Source organism: Simochromis diagramma, unplaced genomic scaffold, assembly GCF_900408965.1.
Source record: "Simochromis diagramma unplaced genomic scaffold, fSimDia1.1 OVJJ01000510.1, whole genome shotgun sequence".
NCBI classification, from domain to species: domain Eukaryota; kingdom Metazoa; phylum Chordata; class Actinopteri; order Cichliformes; family Cichlidae; genus Simochromis; species Simochromis diagramma.
Window position 1 is genome coordinate 2,202,503 of NW_024387326.1, and position 18,945 is coordinate 2,221,447.

The 18,945-nt window shown below is 44.5% G+C and overlaps 1 protein-coding gene across 2 annotated transcripts in view; it reads left to right on the forward strand.

Moving 5' to 3' along the window:
* LOC120717728 (GTPase IMAP family member 8-like) overlaps window positions 1–17,881 on the forward strand; it is a 35,729-nt gene extending 17,848 nt beyond the window's left edge. The window contains exons 2-5 of one of the 2 annotated variants that reach the window (XM_040005944.1): window positions 5,888–5,932; window positions 9,594–9,650; window positions 12,270–12,812; window positions 13,645–17,881. In XM_040005944.1, coding sequence (XP_039861878.1) covers window positions 9,614–9,650; window positions 12,270–12,812; window positions 13,645–16,373 — 3,309 coding nt within the window. In that variant the 5' untranslated portion in view covers window positions 5,888–5,932; window positions 9,594–9,613 and the 3' untranslated portion in view covers window positions 16,374–17,881. Of the gene's footprint in view, window positions 1–5,887; window positions 5,933–8,597; window positions 9,651–12,269; window positions 12,813–13,644 lie in introns of those variants that run through there. The other variant, XM_040005945.1, reaches the window with a different exon arrangement.
* The last annotated feature ends 1,064 nt before the right edge of the window (window positions 17,882–18,945 follow it).

Consider the following 18,945-nt stretch of genomic DNA (forward strand, 5'->3'; position numbering starts at 1 on the left):
AGATGTTGAATCTATTTAATTATTGTAGAAAAATAATTGATTTCTGTGCATTTGTTTTACACTTGCATTAAATTAAAGTTGATTACATCGATCAAGGGCGGGGGGTGGTTCCCTAATATTTTTGCTGGGAGTTGGCAACCCTGTTAGTTAGGTAGGTAAGTACTCTTTCAAATAACAGAATAGGGAGGATGGTGTAGGTTTAAATTTATTAGATTGACCTGTGTTGCTGAACTATAAAATGTTTTGGGTGGAGTCTATTTGTTGCATACAGGTATAACAGAATAGCTTCAGTGTCTTGTTTTTTAAAACTTGATTATGAACTTGTGCAAAATGCATCAAGATATTTATTTAAAAAACAGTTTTATTGATTACAAAATACGCTATATTGGATTCATATCGGTATCGGCAGTTCTCTAGCATATCAAGACTATCTCTCCGCACCGTCACATATTCCATATGTACGGGGTAAGACCCCCGCGTGTGGATATTTCTTTAAGACACTCCGGCTACGCCCCACAGCTTACGTATAAAACAGCTGTGTGGATCGCCCCACAGCTTACGTATAAAACAGCTGTGCGGATGTGACACCGGTGATCGTTTGATCTCCACTTGGTGTGTGTGTTTGCGTACTTACCTTGAGAGTGCTGTGTGTTGTTGCGTCTGTTGGAGCGTGCTTCGGCATCCTCTGTGGGCGCTGGCTCTCCCCCTTCCCTTGCCCTGGTATTCCCCGGGTAGCCCCGGTATTCCCCTGGTAGCCCTGGTATTCCCCTGGTAGCCCCATTATTCCCCTGGTGTCCCTGGTAGCCCCGGTGTCCCTTGGTGTGCCCTCCTGTCCCCCTGTTGGCTGGTCCTTAGCCTGTTCCGCTTCGAGGGGAGACTCAGCTTTAGCACTCTGAGCGAGTGCTGTTGCCTGGGCGCCGGGTAGCTTAGCTCCTGTGGGCTACCTGGCGGGCACAGGGCGTCAGCGTTGCTGAGTGTATGCTGTCGGCTAAGCTACTGTGAGCCATAACACAGGGGGGAAGCTGCTTCAGCGTACTAGCGTGCGGCGTCAGCTAGGCTACTGTGAAAGCGTACACTGAGGGGAAAAGGGCTTCAGCGTTGCTTGCATACACTGTCAGCTACGCTGTGTCGCATAACACAAAGGGGAAAAGGGCTTCTGCATTGCTAGCGTATGCTGTCAGCTAGAGCTGCTGTGTCACATAACACAAAGGGTAAACGGCTTCAGCATTGCTATCGGAAAAAGAAAAAAGCTAGCTGCTGTAGTGCGTTATACAGGGGACACGCGGCTTTGGCGTTACTGTTACCCCATTGCCTGCTTGCTTAGCTCTGCTGTGGCCGTGGTCATACACGCTGACAGCAGAGGCTGTGTCCCACTGGCAGTGAAGAAAAAAAGCTTACCTACCCTGCGGGAATACACAGTGGGTTGGGGACTTAGGCTAGGACGGCTAGCTGCTCGCCACTTCCCAGTTGGTTTTTGGCCCCGCCCCTTGCTAGCCACACAGTATTGCAGGCCACGCGTCCCAAACTTGCCTCGAGTGTGGCATTCGTATGCCTTTGGACAATGGGCACGAGCACTGTGTGCTGTGTCTGGGTCCTGAGCATGCTTTGCTGGCTAGAGAAGCCCCTGCCTCATGCATGAACTGTTTTATTCTGCCTGCACAGACTAGGGAAGCTCATGCTAAGGTTTTTTGCTGTCAAGCGACCCGCCCCTCCCTCATCTCAGGCCTCTCAGGCGAAAGTGAGGAAAATGGCTGTTGCTGACGTGGAATCTAGTCCCGCAGCTCCATGGGCCGGGTCCCCTTCCCCGTTTACTGACCTGCCGGGCCCCTCCCGTGCCTTTGCCTCCTGTGGCCCCGCCTCTGAGCCTGGGCTGTTGGATGTGGACTATGGGGAGGCGGATGTTAACGAGGCCTCCGTCCTCTCCTCCAATGCCTCCCGCCTGTCTCCCGAGCTGCCCCCTGCTGGTTCCCCTGGTACTGAGTCTGGCCAGTTGAGTTCCTTTCAGCTTTTGGAAAGGGCATGCCAGGCGCTTGAGCTGTCCCTCCCTGAGGTACTGGTCTCAGCGCCTTCTTGGTTTGACGACGCTTCACGGCCTCAGCGCTCCTGATTTTCAGGACCTGGTGTGCAAACAGTTTGAGGCCCCCACGGCCCTGCACCGTTGGTCCCCTGCCTGTAAGCGCTTTTTGGCCATGCATGGCCGGGAGCGCATTGCCTGTGGGCCCCTTCCCCCGGTGGATCCATCCCTGGCCCCCCTGGTTGCCCCTTCAGGCTCCCTCCTGGGGCGGGCTGTATGCCCTAATAGGGATGTGAAAACCATGGACGGCCTCTTGGCTAGGCTGCACAGGTCTATGGCTACCCAGGCCTGCCTGTCCAATTCGTTGGCCATATTGTCGCTTCATCTGCGGCACTTGGCCCGTCAGTTGCAGACTAGCTCGGGCGATTTGGAGGGCGTGGGAGAGTTACTGTCCACATCCTCTCTCCTAGCTTCACTCATGAAACATCAGGCTATTGCCACAGGCTCTTCCTTGGCTTTGTTTTGGGTGGCACGCCGCCACCTCTGGCTGTCTCAGTCCCGGCTCCGTTCGGACGACCAGGATTGCCTCATGAGGCTCCCGGTCGACCATGCGGCCATGTTTGGCCCCGGTGCTGCTCAGCTCCTCCAGCAGGCTACAGAGACTCGCCGTACTACTCAGGAGAAGTCACGGGGCTTACACAATCGTCCGGCCAAGGGGGGGCAGGCCCGAGCTTCTGTGCCTCCGCCTGCCTCTGCTACTCCAGCTCGGGGTCCTGAAGATCTCCGGACCCAGCTGGAGGCCTTTCGTAGGCGCAGCAGCCGCGCTCAGGCTCGGGGAGGGGGCCGGGGTGCCAAAGGCCAGTTGTCCTCCAGCCGTCCTGCTCCTTCCTGACATCTCCCCGGACCAGGCCACCCTGCCTGCCCCCCTTGTCTACAAGACAGCGCAGGGTTGCCTGGTCGGCCCTGGGGGCGGACCCTTGGGTGGTATCTACCATGACCCAGGGTTATCGCCTTCAGTTTTGCCGCAGGCCTCCCCTGACTTCCACTCCGACCTTCACCTCCGTAGCCGACCCGGGCCAGGGCCGGGTGCCGCGGGAGGAACTGGCGACCCTTCTGTCAAAGGACACCATACAGGAGGTGGACAGGGGGACCGCAAGATGGAGTTTTTCCTCCGTTACTTTCTGGTCCCAAAGCGGGACGGAGGTCTCCGTCCCATTCTGGACCTCAGGGGCCTCAATCGCTATCTCCGACCCCTGAAGTGCAAGATGCTCACGGTCCCCAGGGTGCGTCAGGCCATCGCCGCTGGGGACTGGGTTTGCCACCATCGACCCGAAGGACGCCTATTTCCAGATCCCTATCTGGCAGGGTCACTGGCGGTTCCTCAGGTTTGGGTTCGAGGGGCGGATCTTTGAGTTCAGTTGGCATCTCCCTGGCGCCCCGAACCTTTACCAGGTGCATGGATGCAGCCCTTGCTCATATGAGGCTGCGGGGCGTCAGATTTCTCAATTATTTGGACGACTGGCTGGTCTGCACTTCCTCAGAAGAACAGTGCCGCAGCCATGTTGTCCTGTTGGTCTCGCATGTTCAGGCTCTGGGACTCCGCCTGAATCTCAAGAAGTCCAGGTTGGAGCCGTCCCAGACCACCACCTTCCAAGGCATGTCCCTGGACTCCGTCAGGGCCTTGGTCTCCCTGACGGCAGATCGCCGGCGGGTCCTCGAGGTGTGCCTGGCCTCCTACAGCCCCTACTCTCGGGTGCGCTGGGGACTGTCTCTCCGCCTCATGGGCTTGATGGCTGCTACAGTGCAGGTGGTCCCATTGACTCTCCTTGCACATGAGACCGGTTCAGCGTCGCCTGCTGTCTCTCGGCCTGTGCCCACAGCAGTCAGTCACACCTGTCCACCATGCTGGTTTCCCGGGGTCTTGCCCGGGCCCTGCGGTGGTGGCGGGACCCTGTCAATCTCCAACAGGGTCAGGCAATGGGTCCTGTGACTCGCCGGCAGGTGGTCTTCTCAGACGCCTCCCCAGTCAGCTGGGGGGCGGTCCACGAAGGTTGCAGGGTCAGTGGCTGCTGGTCGGGCCCATGGTTGTCCCGACACATCAATGTCCTGGAGTTGCGGCTTTTTTGCCTCGGCTGCAGGGGTTTCACGTTTCACGTCCGGACGGACAGCACCATGGCGGCCGCCAGGGCGGGTTGGGCTCTCCTCCCCTCTGCAACATGGCCACCCGGCTGTGGTTGTGGGCCCACCCCCGGTTCCTCTCCCTCAGGGCAGTCCACGTACACGGCAGCAGACATCCTGTCCAGGCCCATGCCCTGGGGAGTGGCAACTCCACCCACAGGTGGTGGTCAAGATTTGGCGCCAGTTTGGTAGGGCAGCGGTCGACCTCTTTGCCTCAAGGGCTTCGACCCACTGCCCCCTGTTCTTTTCCCTGCGGGCCGACGATCCCCCTCTGGGCTGGGATGCCCTGGCCCCGGGTCCTCCTGTACGCCTTCTCTCCCTTCTCCCTCCTTCACTCTGTCCTCCGTCGAGTTCAGACCGAGGCGGTGCGGCTCATCCTGGTGGCCCTGCTATGGCCTCACATGCCCTGGTTTTCGGCCATTCCGCCCCTCCTGGATGGCGTGCCCTGGCCGCTCCCGAATCGGAGGGACCTCCTATCTCAGGCCGACGGGGATCTGTTCCATCCTTTCCCTGCAGGGCTGCGGCTGACTGCCTGGCCCCTGAGAGGGAGGGGCTCGGTACCCTAGGCCTCCCGGCCTTGGTCATTGACACCATGCAGGAGTCTCGGTCCCCCCCTGGGATCTGGACCTGGTCCTCAGTGCCCTTGAGCGCCCTCCCTTCGAGCCTCTGCAGGAAGCAGGGTTGAAGTGATTGTCGCTCAAGACCGCTTTTCTCCTCGTTATTACGTCTGCTAGACGAATTAGCGAGTTTCAGGCCCTGTCGTTCCATCACGACTGTTGCAGATGGCTGCCAGATGGTCGTGGGGTGGTCCTTCGACCTAACCCCGCCTTCCTGACGAAATCCCACTCCAATTTTCACCTCTCCCAGTCGGTTGAGCTGTGGTCAGCTCCCACTGGCGGTTTGGAACGGGAGGCAGCGCAACGTCTCTGGGCCCTGTGCCCTGTTTGAGCGCTGGCGCTGTACGTCGCTCGTACTCTGCCGTTTTGCTCCACGGACCAACTGTTTGCCTCGTTCCATCCTGGGTTGCTTGGCAGGCCTCTGTCCAAGCCCCTGTTGTCCTGCTGGGTCGTAGAGGCCATCCGCCAGGCTTACGCCTAGACAGGTGTCTCTCTCCCCTCGGGCGTACGGGCCCACTCTACGCGTAGTCTGGCCACTTCCTGGGCTTTGTGGAGAGGCGCCTCCCTCTTCACTATCTGTGAGGCGGCAACGTGGCCTCCATCTTTACGCGGTTCTACCGCTTGAATGTGGCGTCCAGCCCGTCCTTCGGGGACCGGGTGCTTGGTGCCCCTCGGCAGTAGCCTTTCCCTGGGCTGCCAAGCTCCTGCTGGCTGCCCGGGAGCGGCCGATTGTTGCGGCCCCTGCGTCTGGCGGGACCAGCTTGGGCCAGTCTTGCGCCTTGCGGACTGCGCCTCCACTCCCCGGCTTGGCCTTCGCATCTGGCTTGGCCATGATTGGGGTGGTGTGTACATATGTGTATAGTTCTTTGGTCATTCACTCTCGGCGACATATTTAATATGTAACGGTGTGGAGAGATAGTCTCTCACTAAGAGAACCAAGGTTAGACCGTAACCATACGATATCCAAATTTATGATATTGGAATCGGTATCGGACATTAAAAAGTGGTATCGTGCCATCTCTAGTTAATTGTTTAAGAGAGTGAGATACATCCGAAGTTGTTTTTCTGTGCTTTGTAGATGGATGTGCTTATGGACTGAATTCCTTCACAAACACATATTCAGGTGTTTGTTTGCTTTGTTTTCTGTCATGGCTACTGGACGGACTCACGCGCAGACAGTTCTTTCTTTGAGAACAAAAGGAGATTATTTATTTACAACGGGGATCACTTCAGTGCTATATATATGTACAGTGAGTTGGGAAGGGGGGGGGGGGGGGGGTCCAGGGAGAGAAGGGGGGGAATCCACACACACGCTTCCTCTTCCACACAGTCACCGCCACAGCTCCTCCGCACACACGCACTCCTCTTCAGCCGCACTCGCTCTAAAACTCCACTCACGCTGCCACACCCGGGCAGGTCCCGTGATTTGGTCCAGAAGAGGGATATCTACACACAGAATTCAACGTTAGTCCCACAGCAAAATACATACAGGGGATTCTTTTGATAATGCCGAGAGCACAAACTCAGGAGGTTCAACGTTCCAGCGGTGAGCTGCTCTGTGCCACTGTCTTAAATAGCAGCTGGGTAAATCAGCCAGATCAACAGCAGGTGGAGACAATCACACAGGTGCGTGGGCCAAGAGCGAGAGCCCGTAACGAGCTCCACCCAGAGGCGGAGCCAGACATTTGAAACACCCGGGGCTTAGCCCAAAAGGGTAGTATACATGTGGGATTTTTTTTTTTTGGGGGGGGGGGGGGGTAGAAATGACTGAAAGATTAATAGGCTCTGTTTTGACTTTTGTTCAAAAAAGAATGACTTCATATAGGGAAAAATATATATCACATGTGCAGGACACCTTAAACTAGTTTTTTAATTAAGCAGCAAGGCAGAACAAAGTCGGGGCTGTATCAAGACATGAGGACTAAACCCCAATTCAACCAGACCCAGAACTGATCCGGAATCAGAATCAGAATCAGAATACTTTATTGATCCCTGGGGGAAATTATTAGAATTAAAACAGGACTACAACAGTTCAAAATCAGGGCTACTGAGGATTTAACCAAGACAGAACCACAATCAGAACTAGATGATAGTAGCACTAAAAATCATCATAGACCTGCACTACACTTGTTTTTTTAATTCTACCAAAGTCCACTATTTAGATTGAGAAAAGTTTATATAATTATTCAGCCTTGTTGTGCAAACAAGCCTGCATAACTTAATAAATATAGAATTTGAAAAATAACAAACCTAAAAAGAAACACTAGGTACGAGATACATGAGTACCTATGATACGGTGATACTTTTGGTAAACGACCATTTGACTAACATGTGTGTCTCACCTGCTCTTGTTCGTCTCTGTTCTGTCCTCATTCTCCTCTCTCTCCCTCTCTGTTCCTCTCTCTCCCTCTTTGTGCTGACAATCATCAAATATACAGGGGAGACCAGATATTTACATACTCTTCAGATCAAAACACAAACACTTTTTTAATTGTAACATCAAATCAGACTAAATGTTTATTTTTTTAGATTGATAAATATAAAAAACATATTTGTTAACTTTAAGAGTAAAGAGAGAAACTATCTGTATTTCTTAATTGCAAATGGCACCAAATTGTATTCAGACTTGAGCCACACTTATGGAGCTCCATGGTTCTTTTCCTGGTGTTTTGGTTGACATCTCCTGATGTTCCCATGTCACAGAAACAGGCTCTGTGTTTTGCCTTATATGCATCCACAGGTGTGCCACCAATTTACTCACATGGACTCTACTAACCAATCAGAAGCTTCTTCGGCTCAGGATGGAATCCTCTGGAGTTTTCTTATTAATTTACAATAAACTTAGTGTATATGTACTCCTAAATGTGATGAAAGTGATAAAAAACAGAAAGCTCTGTCTCTCTTTATTCTGACATTTAACTAATTCAAAATATATTTCAATATTTATCTAAAACAAAAGTTTACTCTAAATTGATGTTGTACAGTAAAAATGTTTAATGTTTTCTCCCTAAAGAGTATGTAAATATCTGGTTACAAATGTGAATATCCTGCTGTGTACTGAAATCCCTCTTGTTTTGCATAGAAATATACTGAACAACATACAAAGCATAATATACAAAATAACATTTACCTGAGTTTTTTCTTTGAAAGAAGCCTCTAATGTCCATTCTTATATTTCAGTACATAACTGAAACCAATTTAGTCGGGGAGGGTAAGAACTGAAAATATGAAATAAACACATGTAAGCTAAGACTCTCTAAAGAAACAGCATTAATAAAAATAGCATTTGTTCGGCTTTTCATTTCGCCATTTGTTGATTCACTTGAAGAGCGAGTAACGTAATATGGGTCAAGTGATCAGTTTGATATCAATCTTTCGTGATGCACGGTCATATTTACATTATTTGTACAGTACGAATGATTTGCTTTGGTACCTGGTCAAACTTAAGCTCTCCTTAGTATGGCTGGCTCCGTTTCTCCAACAGCGCACTCACTGCTGGCAGCAGCTGCCCCGCCCCCTCGCTCAGTCGCTTAGTGCCTGAGCTCGAATCATACCAATATTAGGGGGGATTCACGCACAGTCGTAAATTCCCACAGTGTGCACTATGTGCTTTGAATATTGTGTGTACTTTTTGTTTTATACAGTTGTCAGCCAGGCATCTACCTATGAAAAAATTACACTCTAAAAGACCCCGGGCTTCTGACAAAACAACCCGGGTTTAAGCCCAGTAAGCCACCCCCACGCTCCGCCCCTGGCTCCACCCAGGCAGAGAGGAGGAGGAGAAACAAAGAAAACAACAACAAAAAATAACAACAACAACAAAACCTGTAGCCAGCGTGAGCCAACCAGAGAGACACGGGGACCGTGACAGTTTTCACTGCTTATGTGTGTCGTTTACCCTCATCTATGGCTAACTGAAATTTTTGGCTTCAAGACTGGATTTGCCTCTCCATTTCTATACAATTTTAGACCTTTTTGAATCGATTCCATATTTTATAAGTAAACATTTTGAAACAACTTTAGATTAACAGAGGTAATAATCTAGTTTATTAAAGTCTAGCACTCTATAGTTGTTAGCAATCTTCCATTGATCTGTGTTTTGGAAACCCACTTCTTAACCCAGAATTAATTATTCTGGAATAGGTATTACTGCTGTTTTTTCCCCCCCAAAAGACATTTTACTATCCCTCTCAGAGCATTCTTTGGGAAGGGGGATGTGCTTCAGGGCTATCAAATCTGTTGATTCACTCCATAATACAGCCCATGCCCTGAAAACGACAACGTACTTACAATGCAAGATGGGCAAATATTGTTTGCTTTCCAGAAAATTACCATGAATTCACACATAACTTAAAGCTGTTTATGTTGTACAGTATATATTTACAGTACAATTTTATTTCTTTTTGTGCAGAATACCTGAAGATATGCAATATGTAACAGTGGTGAATCATATCTATCTAATAGACTCCAATTTGTTAAATGGAGAGTCCTCTTCACACACTGAGGTTAATTATGGAGTTCAACAGGGTTCAGTGCTAGGACCAATTCCGTTTTAAATTATACATGCTTCACTTAGGCAGTATCATCAGAAGACATAGTATACATTTTCACTGCTACGCAGATGACACCCAACTTGTATTAGCAATATCACAATTTGAATTAGGAAACAGGCTCTACATTACTTCAACTTTAAGTTAGTCTTTTTCCACCTGTTTACCCAAATAATAAAAGTGTGATAAAAAATTAAACAGCTTAAATCATGTTTTTCTTTTTTTCTCCTGCAGTTCCAGAAGACTAATTAATCATGAAACGTAGGAACAGCATTTCCCCACCACTCGACAGTGAGTTTTGAAAAACACTCCAAGTTATTTCTTGAAGAAAAAAAATACAACTAAGTAGAGCTATATTAATTCAAAAGGAATAAAATAGTTATTGGTTAAAAATACCTGCTCAGAATAGAAGGTACCACAGCAAAGTTGAACACATTAAATTGAATATCCAGCTCTGGGAGTTTGTTGACAGTGACATTTATATTGATACATATTCCATACCTCTGTAGGACATTACAAAAGATTAGAAATTAAACTCTGAAGATGCAATTAAAGTACATACTTTAACCTTTATTTTAAGGATGTCAAAAAAAATAGTTCAACAAGTTCAAGTTGTTATTCGTCATATACAGGTAACAATGGCATATTACTATTAGCAATGAAATTATTAGGCTCAGATCATCCTCAATATTTTCACACAGAAAAGTAAAAATGCACAGAACTAACAGAAATAAATAAGACATAAATAAGATACACTATATAAATAAAGAAGACATATATTAATAAAAAAATATATGTCACATAAGTAATGTAACGAGCTCAGATCCTCACTGATGTTAATCAACAGGAACCTGAAACATCTGACTCTCTCCACCTCTGTGTCCCGACACCATGATGTCAGGGCTCTCACCTCTGCCCTGTAAGCAGACTTGTCTCCATCTGAATTGCAGCTGATGATGGTGGTGTTGTCTGCAGATTTAATGATGGTGTTGGATCTGTGTGTGGCCCCACAGTCGTGGAAGAACAGAATTTACAGCAGGGGCTGACTCACACATCCCTGGGGTACTGATCGTCAGTGTAGATGATGTGACACTGCTGATCCGTACCACCTTTGATGATGATGATTTTGGATGATAGTGTTCCTCTTAAGGCATGAGGGGACTACAGACAAAAACAATGAGAGGCTAAAGTTGTCTGCCAAGACAGCTGCCAGTTTGTGAGTGCATGCTTTGAGCACATGACCTGGGAAGCTATCTTGTCCCGACCTGATGTTTCAGCTGCTGTAACAGACTTCATGTTTTCCCTGTACCGTCCCTTAGCAATTTTATTGCTCATTTGGTTGTTTAGGAAGAGGGGGAAGTTTTAGGAGTGACAGCGAGAGAGAGAGAGAGAGAGAGAGAGAGTTTTGAGATGTGAGAGATTTGTGACGTTTAGTATGTTTGGAGTGTGTAGTTAATGTGTTGTCTTGTGTAGTTAGTGTGTAGTGTTGTGGATAGTTTTGTGTTGTGTGTCAGCACAATGAGGCGACTGCTGTCTCCAGGTAAAAAAAACAGGAGGAGTGATACACCTGCTGCTGTCAGACCATCTGTGATGTTTATAGTGGACAGAAATTATTTTTTACACTGGCACAAATAACTTATGTGGCAGAACACCTGATTGTTATGTAAATAGTTTGAAATGGTTATAAAAAAGGGTAAAAGGTAAATGGCTGCAAATAACTTGTGTATAGGATTTTAAAATTGACAATTTATATTTGCATTTAAAGTTATGAAATATGATTCATTTAAACATGCGTATAGGAATTTCTTTTACTTATGTATTATTCACATTATTTTATTGTATAATGCTTTGGTGCCACTGGATTTTAACATGTCTCACACTCATACAGTTAGACAGATGGTGGGGGTCTGGTAAGGAAGTTGGGGGAAGCAGACAACTCCACAGGAACAATCTTTTGTCTCTTCGATGACTCTGGGAGGTAGCAAGGGAGTGTGAACCTTAAGGTGTGATACAGCTGTGTACTGCCTTTTGTTCCTGAAGAAGGTATTTAACTGAGGCTCAGAGAGAGACTCTGCTGACTGCCTGCCCCACGATCATGCAGGCTCTCCACCAAGCTTGGTTTTCTGTTCTTTGTTTTGATTAAAGAATGTTAGCTACCGCTCACCGCTCGTCTGCAGGCTTTATTTAATGGAAAACTTCCACAACACGTTTGTGGTTGTTACAGTAAAAAATATAACTTTTTGTACTTGAATTTTATGTTTTTTGTCTGATTTTAGATCAATTGTGTTAATACAGTATGTCAAAATGAAAACATAACCGTAAATACAGACACATGAGGTTGTGCTTTAAAGAAACAAGGCAAAGTAAATAGTTTTTAAGGTAAAATGTAGAGGTAAAATCAAAAGTAGTTAAAAATGGCCAATTATACCCTGGGCACCAGAGGGTTAAACATTTCTTTTTTAAAGTAACGCACTATTTAATTTTCCTAGTAATTAAATACTTTTAGAATCTTGTAACTCAGTTAATAACTCATTTACTTTTTTGAAGAAGTAACTAGTAACTATAATCAATTACTTTTTCAAAGAACTTGCCCAACACTGTTTATTAAATGTGGAACCTGCATTTTATCTGCATCTTAATTTTTTCATTTCTAAATCTGGAAATTGTCATGATGTACTACACAATCTATGATTAAAAATGTTCAGACCCAACTGTATGTCTTCAACATTATTAAAGCTAAAACAGTACGTGTGAAAACAAAGATGAAACATGTAAGTCATGGAGTTACATTTTAAATAAAACATTTTGTATTATATGAATCTATAGTAATTCAAATGTATTATTTAGAACACATGTTGCATTAAAAGATTACATTTGTGCTAACCTTTAACATTTTTGTTACCATTTCAGTGTCTGAGATGAGGATTGTTCTGCTGGGGAACAGCTGGTCTGAGAGGAGTTCAGTGGGAAACTTCTTACTGGGAGAGAACAAATTTAACACAGTGGAAGAAGTTGACTGTCATGTGAGCATTCAAAGCAAAGAAATTGTTCTTATCAACACACCAGATCTGCTTCATTCCAGCATCTCTGAAGACAAACTAAGAGGACATGTGGAAAAGTGTGTGAGGCTCTCTGATCCTGGCCCTCATGTGTTCCTACTGGTCATACAGCCTGAGGACTTCACAGAGGAACACAAACTGAGGCTCTGTGAAATCCTGAACATCTTCAGTGATTATTCTTTTGACCATTCACTGGTTCTGAAATCAACGCCCAGAACGAAGTCTCGCATGTACAGTCAACCTTTAGAGGACTTGATCAGAAAATGCAGATTTCGATCGCTGAGACGGAAATTCCTTGAAGTTCGTGAGTTGCAGTCAAAAATTAAGGAAATTATAGCGCATAATGATGGAAATCATCTGATTTGTCATCCAAGCACAGCTGGAGCCCCTGTTCGTAAGTCTATAAAAATATTTTGTAATAATGTTAAAAGCTTAAATCAAATTGGTCACAAGTTTTTAATTTTAATGAATTTGCAAGAATTTCAAGCTTTCACGTTGTCCTTATGGAGCATTGTGTGTTGAATTTTGATTAGAAAAATGATTTTAACCCATTGTGAAGTGATGCTGTATGAAATGTGGAACAAGTGATGTGCTGATATGCTCTCTAGTTAGTAAATAATATAAATTTTTCATTTATAAATGTCGAGTCAGTGCCAATAACTACGTAACCTTCACTGTAACACCCATATTTTTAACTGGAAATACACAGTACACTGGAGAGTACTGTTAGATAAAAAAGACACTGTCCACCAAAAGTGTTCAACATCTACTTCATCAGTTCCTTTCTTTACTGAAGTAAAGTTATGATATTTTCTGGTTTAATTAATGGAACTAAAACTGAAAGAACATTTCACCATTATATGTATACAGTTATAATTTAGTGGAAGTCCACTAAGTAAACCTTTAAAACCTTCTGTCCCAGAACATGTAAAACAAAATAAAAACCTCTTCTAAAACATAATCAGTCTTTGCATTGTACACTGTCCAGTCTGTTCTTGTTTTTCCACCTCATAGATTAGAAAAGCCACATGAAGCAGAGGCTGATTTAATGCTGTAATAGAAAGACATAAAAACATAAAAGAGAGTGAAGCATGAAATTATATACAAACTCTCAGACACACATGTTTCATATAGAGTTCTTGTAAAATATATTTGACTGAAGTATTTAGTGCAATCAGTCCACTTTTCTTAACCTTTGAAAGTAATTCTTGTTTTTTTCTTCATAGAAAATGGACTCAGGATTATGCTCTTTGGAATGAGCCACAAAAAGAAAACATCACTCTTTAATTTTATCAGAAATGTTAAAGAATCAGGCTTTCCAAGAATTCTTCGAACCAGTCAAGTTTCCCATCATGGAGAGTGGAGAGGAAAACCATTAATAGTGGTGAAAACTCCCGACATATTCACTCTGCCTGTGGAGAGGGTAAGAGAGGAGATTAGGAGCTGTGTGAGTCTCTGTCCTCCTGGACCAAATGTTCTGCTGCTGTTAGTGAAACCTTCTGATTTCACTGAGGAGAACAGAAAAACTCTGAAGTTCATCCTGAGTTTGTTTGGTGAAGATATCTTTAAACACTCCATGGTCATCATCACACATGAGGAAGAGACAAGTGTGTCTGTGAAATTACTCCTCAGCGATTGTGAAGGTCGGCACTACAACATGTTTGAAAATGATCATAAACAGCTGATGGAGAAGATTGAAGACATTGTACATGAGAACAAAGGAAAATTCCTCAGAGTCACTGAAGAGACCATCAGACCACAGCCTGAATTCCTCAAACCATCTTTAAACCTGGTTCTGTGTGGGAGGAGAGGAGCAGGGAAGACTTCAGCAGCCAAGGCCATTTTAGGTCAGACAGAGCTTCATTCAGTCTCGAACTCATCAGAGTGTGTTAAACATCAGGGAGAGGTGTGTGGACGTTGGGTTTCCCTGGTGGAGCTGCCTGCCTTGTATGGAAAACCTCAGGAGGCAGTGATGGAGGAATCACTCAAGTGTATCTCCCTCTGTGATCCTGAGGGTGTCCATGCCTTCATCCTGGTCCTACCTGTGGCTCCCCTCACTGATGAAGACAAAGGAGAGTTAGAGACCATCCAGAACACATTCAGCTCTCGAGTCAATGACTTCACCATGATTCTGTTCACTGTGGACTCAGATCCTACAGATCCAGTTGTTGTTAACTCTCTAAAGGAAAACAAAGACATGCATGAGCTCTTTGAAAGGTGGGGAGGAAATTCAGTTGTTCTTAATATCAAGGAAACAAAACCAATTGTTGAGCTCATAGATAGAGTGGAAAAGATGAGACCTGAAGGACCCAAGTGCTTCACAACTGAGATGTTATGCAAAGCTCAGATTGAGAGGGTAACAAGACTTGATGCTGAACTGGAGGAAGTTAAACACAAGAGGGAGGCTGGACCTGATAATGGAAGTGATACTAAACAGTCCATCCGGATGGTGCTGATTGGGAAAACTGGCAGTGGGAAAAGTGCAACTGCAAACACCATTTTAAACAAAATAAATTTTTTATCCAAAGCCAGTCAGATTTCTGTGACCAGAGAATGTCAGAAAGCAGCAGGAGAAATTGATGGATGTCCTGTTGTTGTGGTCGACACCCCCGGCTTGTTTGACACGACTCTGTCCCATTATGAAGTTCGACAGGAGCTTCTGAAATGTATCAGCTTGCTGTCTCCTGGACCTCATGTGTTCTTACTGGTGGTGCCGATCGGTCGATTTACAGATGAGGAAAAAGAAACCGTGAAAAAGATCAAAGAGATTTTTGGAAAGAAGTCAGGAAACTTCATCATTGTTACTTTCACCAGAGGAGATGAGCTTGAAGACACATCCATTGAAAGTTACATAAAAGAAGATTGTGCCGATTTCGTAAAAACTCTGATTAATGACTGTGGAGGCAGATACCACGTCTTCAACAACAAAGATCAAACAAACCGTAGACAAGTGACAGACCTGCTGATCAAAACTGAAGCCATGTTGAAAGAAAATGATGGCAGACACTACACCACTGAGATGTTCCAAGAGGCTGAGGCAGCGATACAGAAGAAAGTAGAGACGCTGCTGAAAGAGAAAGATGAAGACATGAAGAGAGAGAGGGGGGAGCTTAAAAGGAAGCATGAAGAAGAAATGCAAAAAATAAAAAGAGAAATAGAAGAACAGATCTCTAAATTTGAATCTGAGAAAGAGCAGAGTAGGATTCAGCTGAAGCAGATGGAGGACTGCATTATCAAGGAGCGAGAGAAAAGAGAGATAGAAAAGAAAATCAGAGAAGATGAAGACAGAAAGAAGACAGAACAGGAAGAAACTCAACGACAACAATGGAAACAAAGACTGGAAACTTTGGAGAAGCAAATAGAATCTGAATCAAAGGAAGAGCTCATCAGAGAGCTGAAGCACACCAGAGAAGAAACAAGAAAAGGGAGAGAGGCCTGGGAGATGGAAAGAAATGACTGGTGGGAAAAAAGTTATCAAGAAAAAATACAGAGACGAGAAGCAGAAGCTATGAAAATTAAAAATCTCAAAGAAAAATATGACTTGGAAAGAGAAGTATATGAAAGGAAAATAAAAGAACATTGCATTAGATTAGAGGAGGAGGAAAGGAAGAGAAGAGCATTAGAGAAAGACTATAAAACTAAAATGGAGGAAATGAAGCAGAAATATGAAGATGATGCCAGAAATCAAGCTGAACTGTTCAATGATTTCAGTGAGAAATACACCAGGGACTTTGAATCACTGATAGATAAATATAACGAGGAGATAAGGGATCTGAAGGAAACATATGGAATATTAATGCAAAAGCAACAGGAACACAAGAATGAGTTTACTCTTTTGCACAAAGTCGCAGACCACAAAGAAGAAATGCTTAAGAAAGAAAGGGAGGAAATGCAGAAAAAGCACGAAGACAAATTAAAACAATTAAAACAGAAAAGCTGGTGCACCATTGCCTGATGAATTTAAACAACCTAGGACAACACATGAGGAGTGATCCGGATATCCATACCATTGAATAAATTTCAAATAAAAACAAAACACAACAGCTCCAGTTGCTTAAAAAGGACTGTGACTGCAGAAACAGCACTTCCATGATTTCTTGATGAAAAACAGAAATGTAGTCAGTTCTTTTTATATATTAAATATCATGGTTGGCTTTCTAAAAAAATAATTTTAAAAAGATGATAAAAGAGGAAGAGACATGTAACGAGTAAGAGACCAACAGAGACTATCGTTGTTTTTTCATTTTGCAAATTAATACAGCTCATTGGCTCTGCAATGACAAATATAGGAGTTTGTCTTTTGTTTTTTTTAAATCCTGTTCTGTCTGTCAGCTTTTTTGCAATTATAACTATGATCTGAATGTACTGTTGTGCCAAACATATTTTGATTTTCTAACATCAGCTTTATAGGTTCTCAGTAGCCTCGTCTTTTTCAGGTGTTTCTTTTATCTGTTTAGTTTTTTTTTTTATTTCAATTCGTGTTATTGTGTTATATGCATTTAGATATGTAACCACTCCCTCCATGACCATGTTCTACAGGGGCAAAGGCACATCAAGCCCCAAACCCTGGCCCAGGCATGCACACACACAGAGGCTCACTCACTCACTCAAACATACATAATGACATACAGAGACGCACAAAGAAACACATGTGATTTTTGACCATGTCCTTCAATGCACATATTAAACAAATATGTAAGACTGCTTTCCTCTGTACTGGAAATTTCTTTATTTTATGTAATAATGACATATTTTAATCATATCACATTGGTAATAGTAACATCACTTTCTCACTTTGGTATAGCAAGCTCACTCCTGACACCAATTGTATGCAATTGCATTGTAGACTTGAAGATCTCCAGACATCCTCCTTCTCGGGAGGTGACGGGTGGTCGTAACTTTTTTAGAGTGGGAGAGGGGCCAAGATGAGCTGGATTGAAGGTATAGAGATATATGATGTGCTGTGGAATGTTGTTTGCTTGAAAGTGTTCTGGAAAGGTATAAAATGGTTCAGGGCAGTGTCCTTCCTCAGAAAATTGTTTGATGTTTGATCTGAACATTTTCTTTTTTCTTCATTCTTGTCTTTTTCTGAAGGAAAAATAATATTTCTTCTGCTATTCTGATGAAGTGTGTAAAAGATTTTGGAATGGACATTTCACAGCCATTCTATTAGAGAGGTTCACCTCACCCTGCTCAGGTCAGAGGGGCTGCAGAAGTTTATCTCTTTGAGGTCAGAGAATCAAGTGACATTGGGAAGTCTCTGTCGGAATTAGAGACTAGTGTTACTGAGATTTCCAAAACCAATGTCCTAATGTCTTAAATAAGAAAACAAGATTTTGTCGGTGGAGTGAGGCTGCATATCTGTTGTGATTTTATTAATCTTTTAAATCAGTTAAATCAATGTGTGTGTGTGTGTGTGTGTATGTGTGTGTATTTACTTGTTTTTAAAAATTGAGTGTATTGATTTGTTTTACTTCAATAAAAACATGTTTTGAAATTTTAACAAAAGTTTGTTTTCTTGAATAAACCATTGGTTTGATTATGATTTGATGACAATTAAGCTTAACTTTGAGGATCACGCATGGCCGAGTATAACTTTGATTGCAAAAAGCTTATTATGACCGTTGGCATCCAGGTAGTTTTTTAGGGGTGGAAAAAGTGCTTAAAGGTGTACAAGATGACATCAGCAGTAAGATTAACTTGCAAACTGTCACGGTCCTGGGTCTGTGACCCAGTGTTTTGCGTATTATTATTATTATTGTTATTATTATTATTATTATTGTAATTTGTTATTTCTGGTGTTTAATATAGGTTTGGTTGGGTGCTGCTGAGTTTTGTCTATGGATTTCCTGTTTTACTTTGAAGGTCTGTGTCGTACCACCGTTCCTGCCTGTGTGTTTCGTCCATATGCAATTTTGAGTTTTGTACTTTGGAAGCTGTGGTTCTTTTGAGTTCACTTCTGCCTCCGCGAGTCTTGCACTTGGGTCTTTTTCCCTGCCTGCCTACACACAGACCATGACAGAACGACGCGAACACTCTGCTCTGTAGAAAGATTTTGGCCGCATTACACAGCTAATTAAATAGACAATTCATGCTTCGGATACCCGGTGTTCTGACAAACCATCCTACTTTGGCAAAACGTCCTACAGTAAGTAGTTTATGCACATTTCTGCTGTCACAGAGTAATTCCAGCACAAATTTCAGTAGGTATGATGGTTTGCCACTTAACTTTGCCCATCAGAGTATGCTTGTAGCTCATATTCATAAAGCCAGGACAGTTTGCCACTTAATTTTACCCATTATGTGGTCAGAAGATGTTGAACCAGCCTCCAATTCATCACCATCACCGTCACCTCTGTCATCTCCGCTGCCTCCCCCTCCGGCAAGAAGCAGCCTACGTGCCACCAGCGCTCCCCTCCACAGCTGGGTTCCGAGATCTCAGCCGGAACCCAGGTGAGTGGCAAAGACACTTTCCCTGTTTTCTCTGAGGTCAGCTTTGTATATCCTGAAGCGATGTGTTGTGAGGG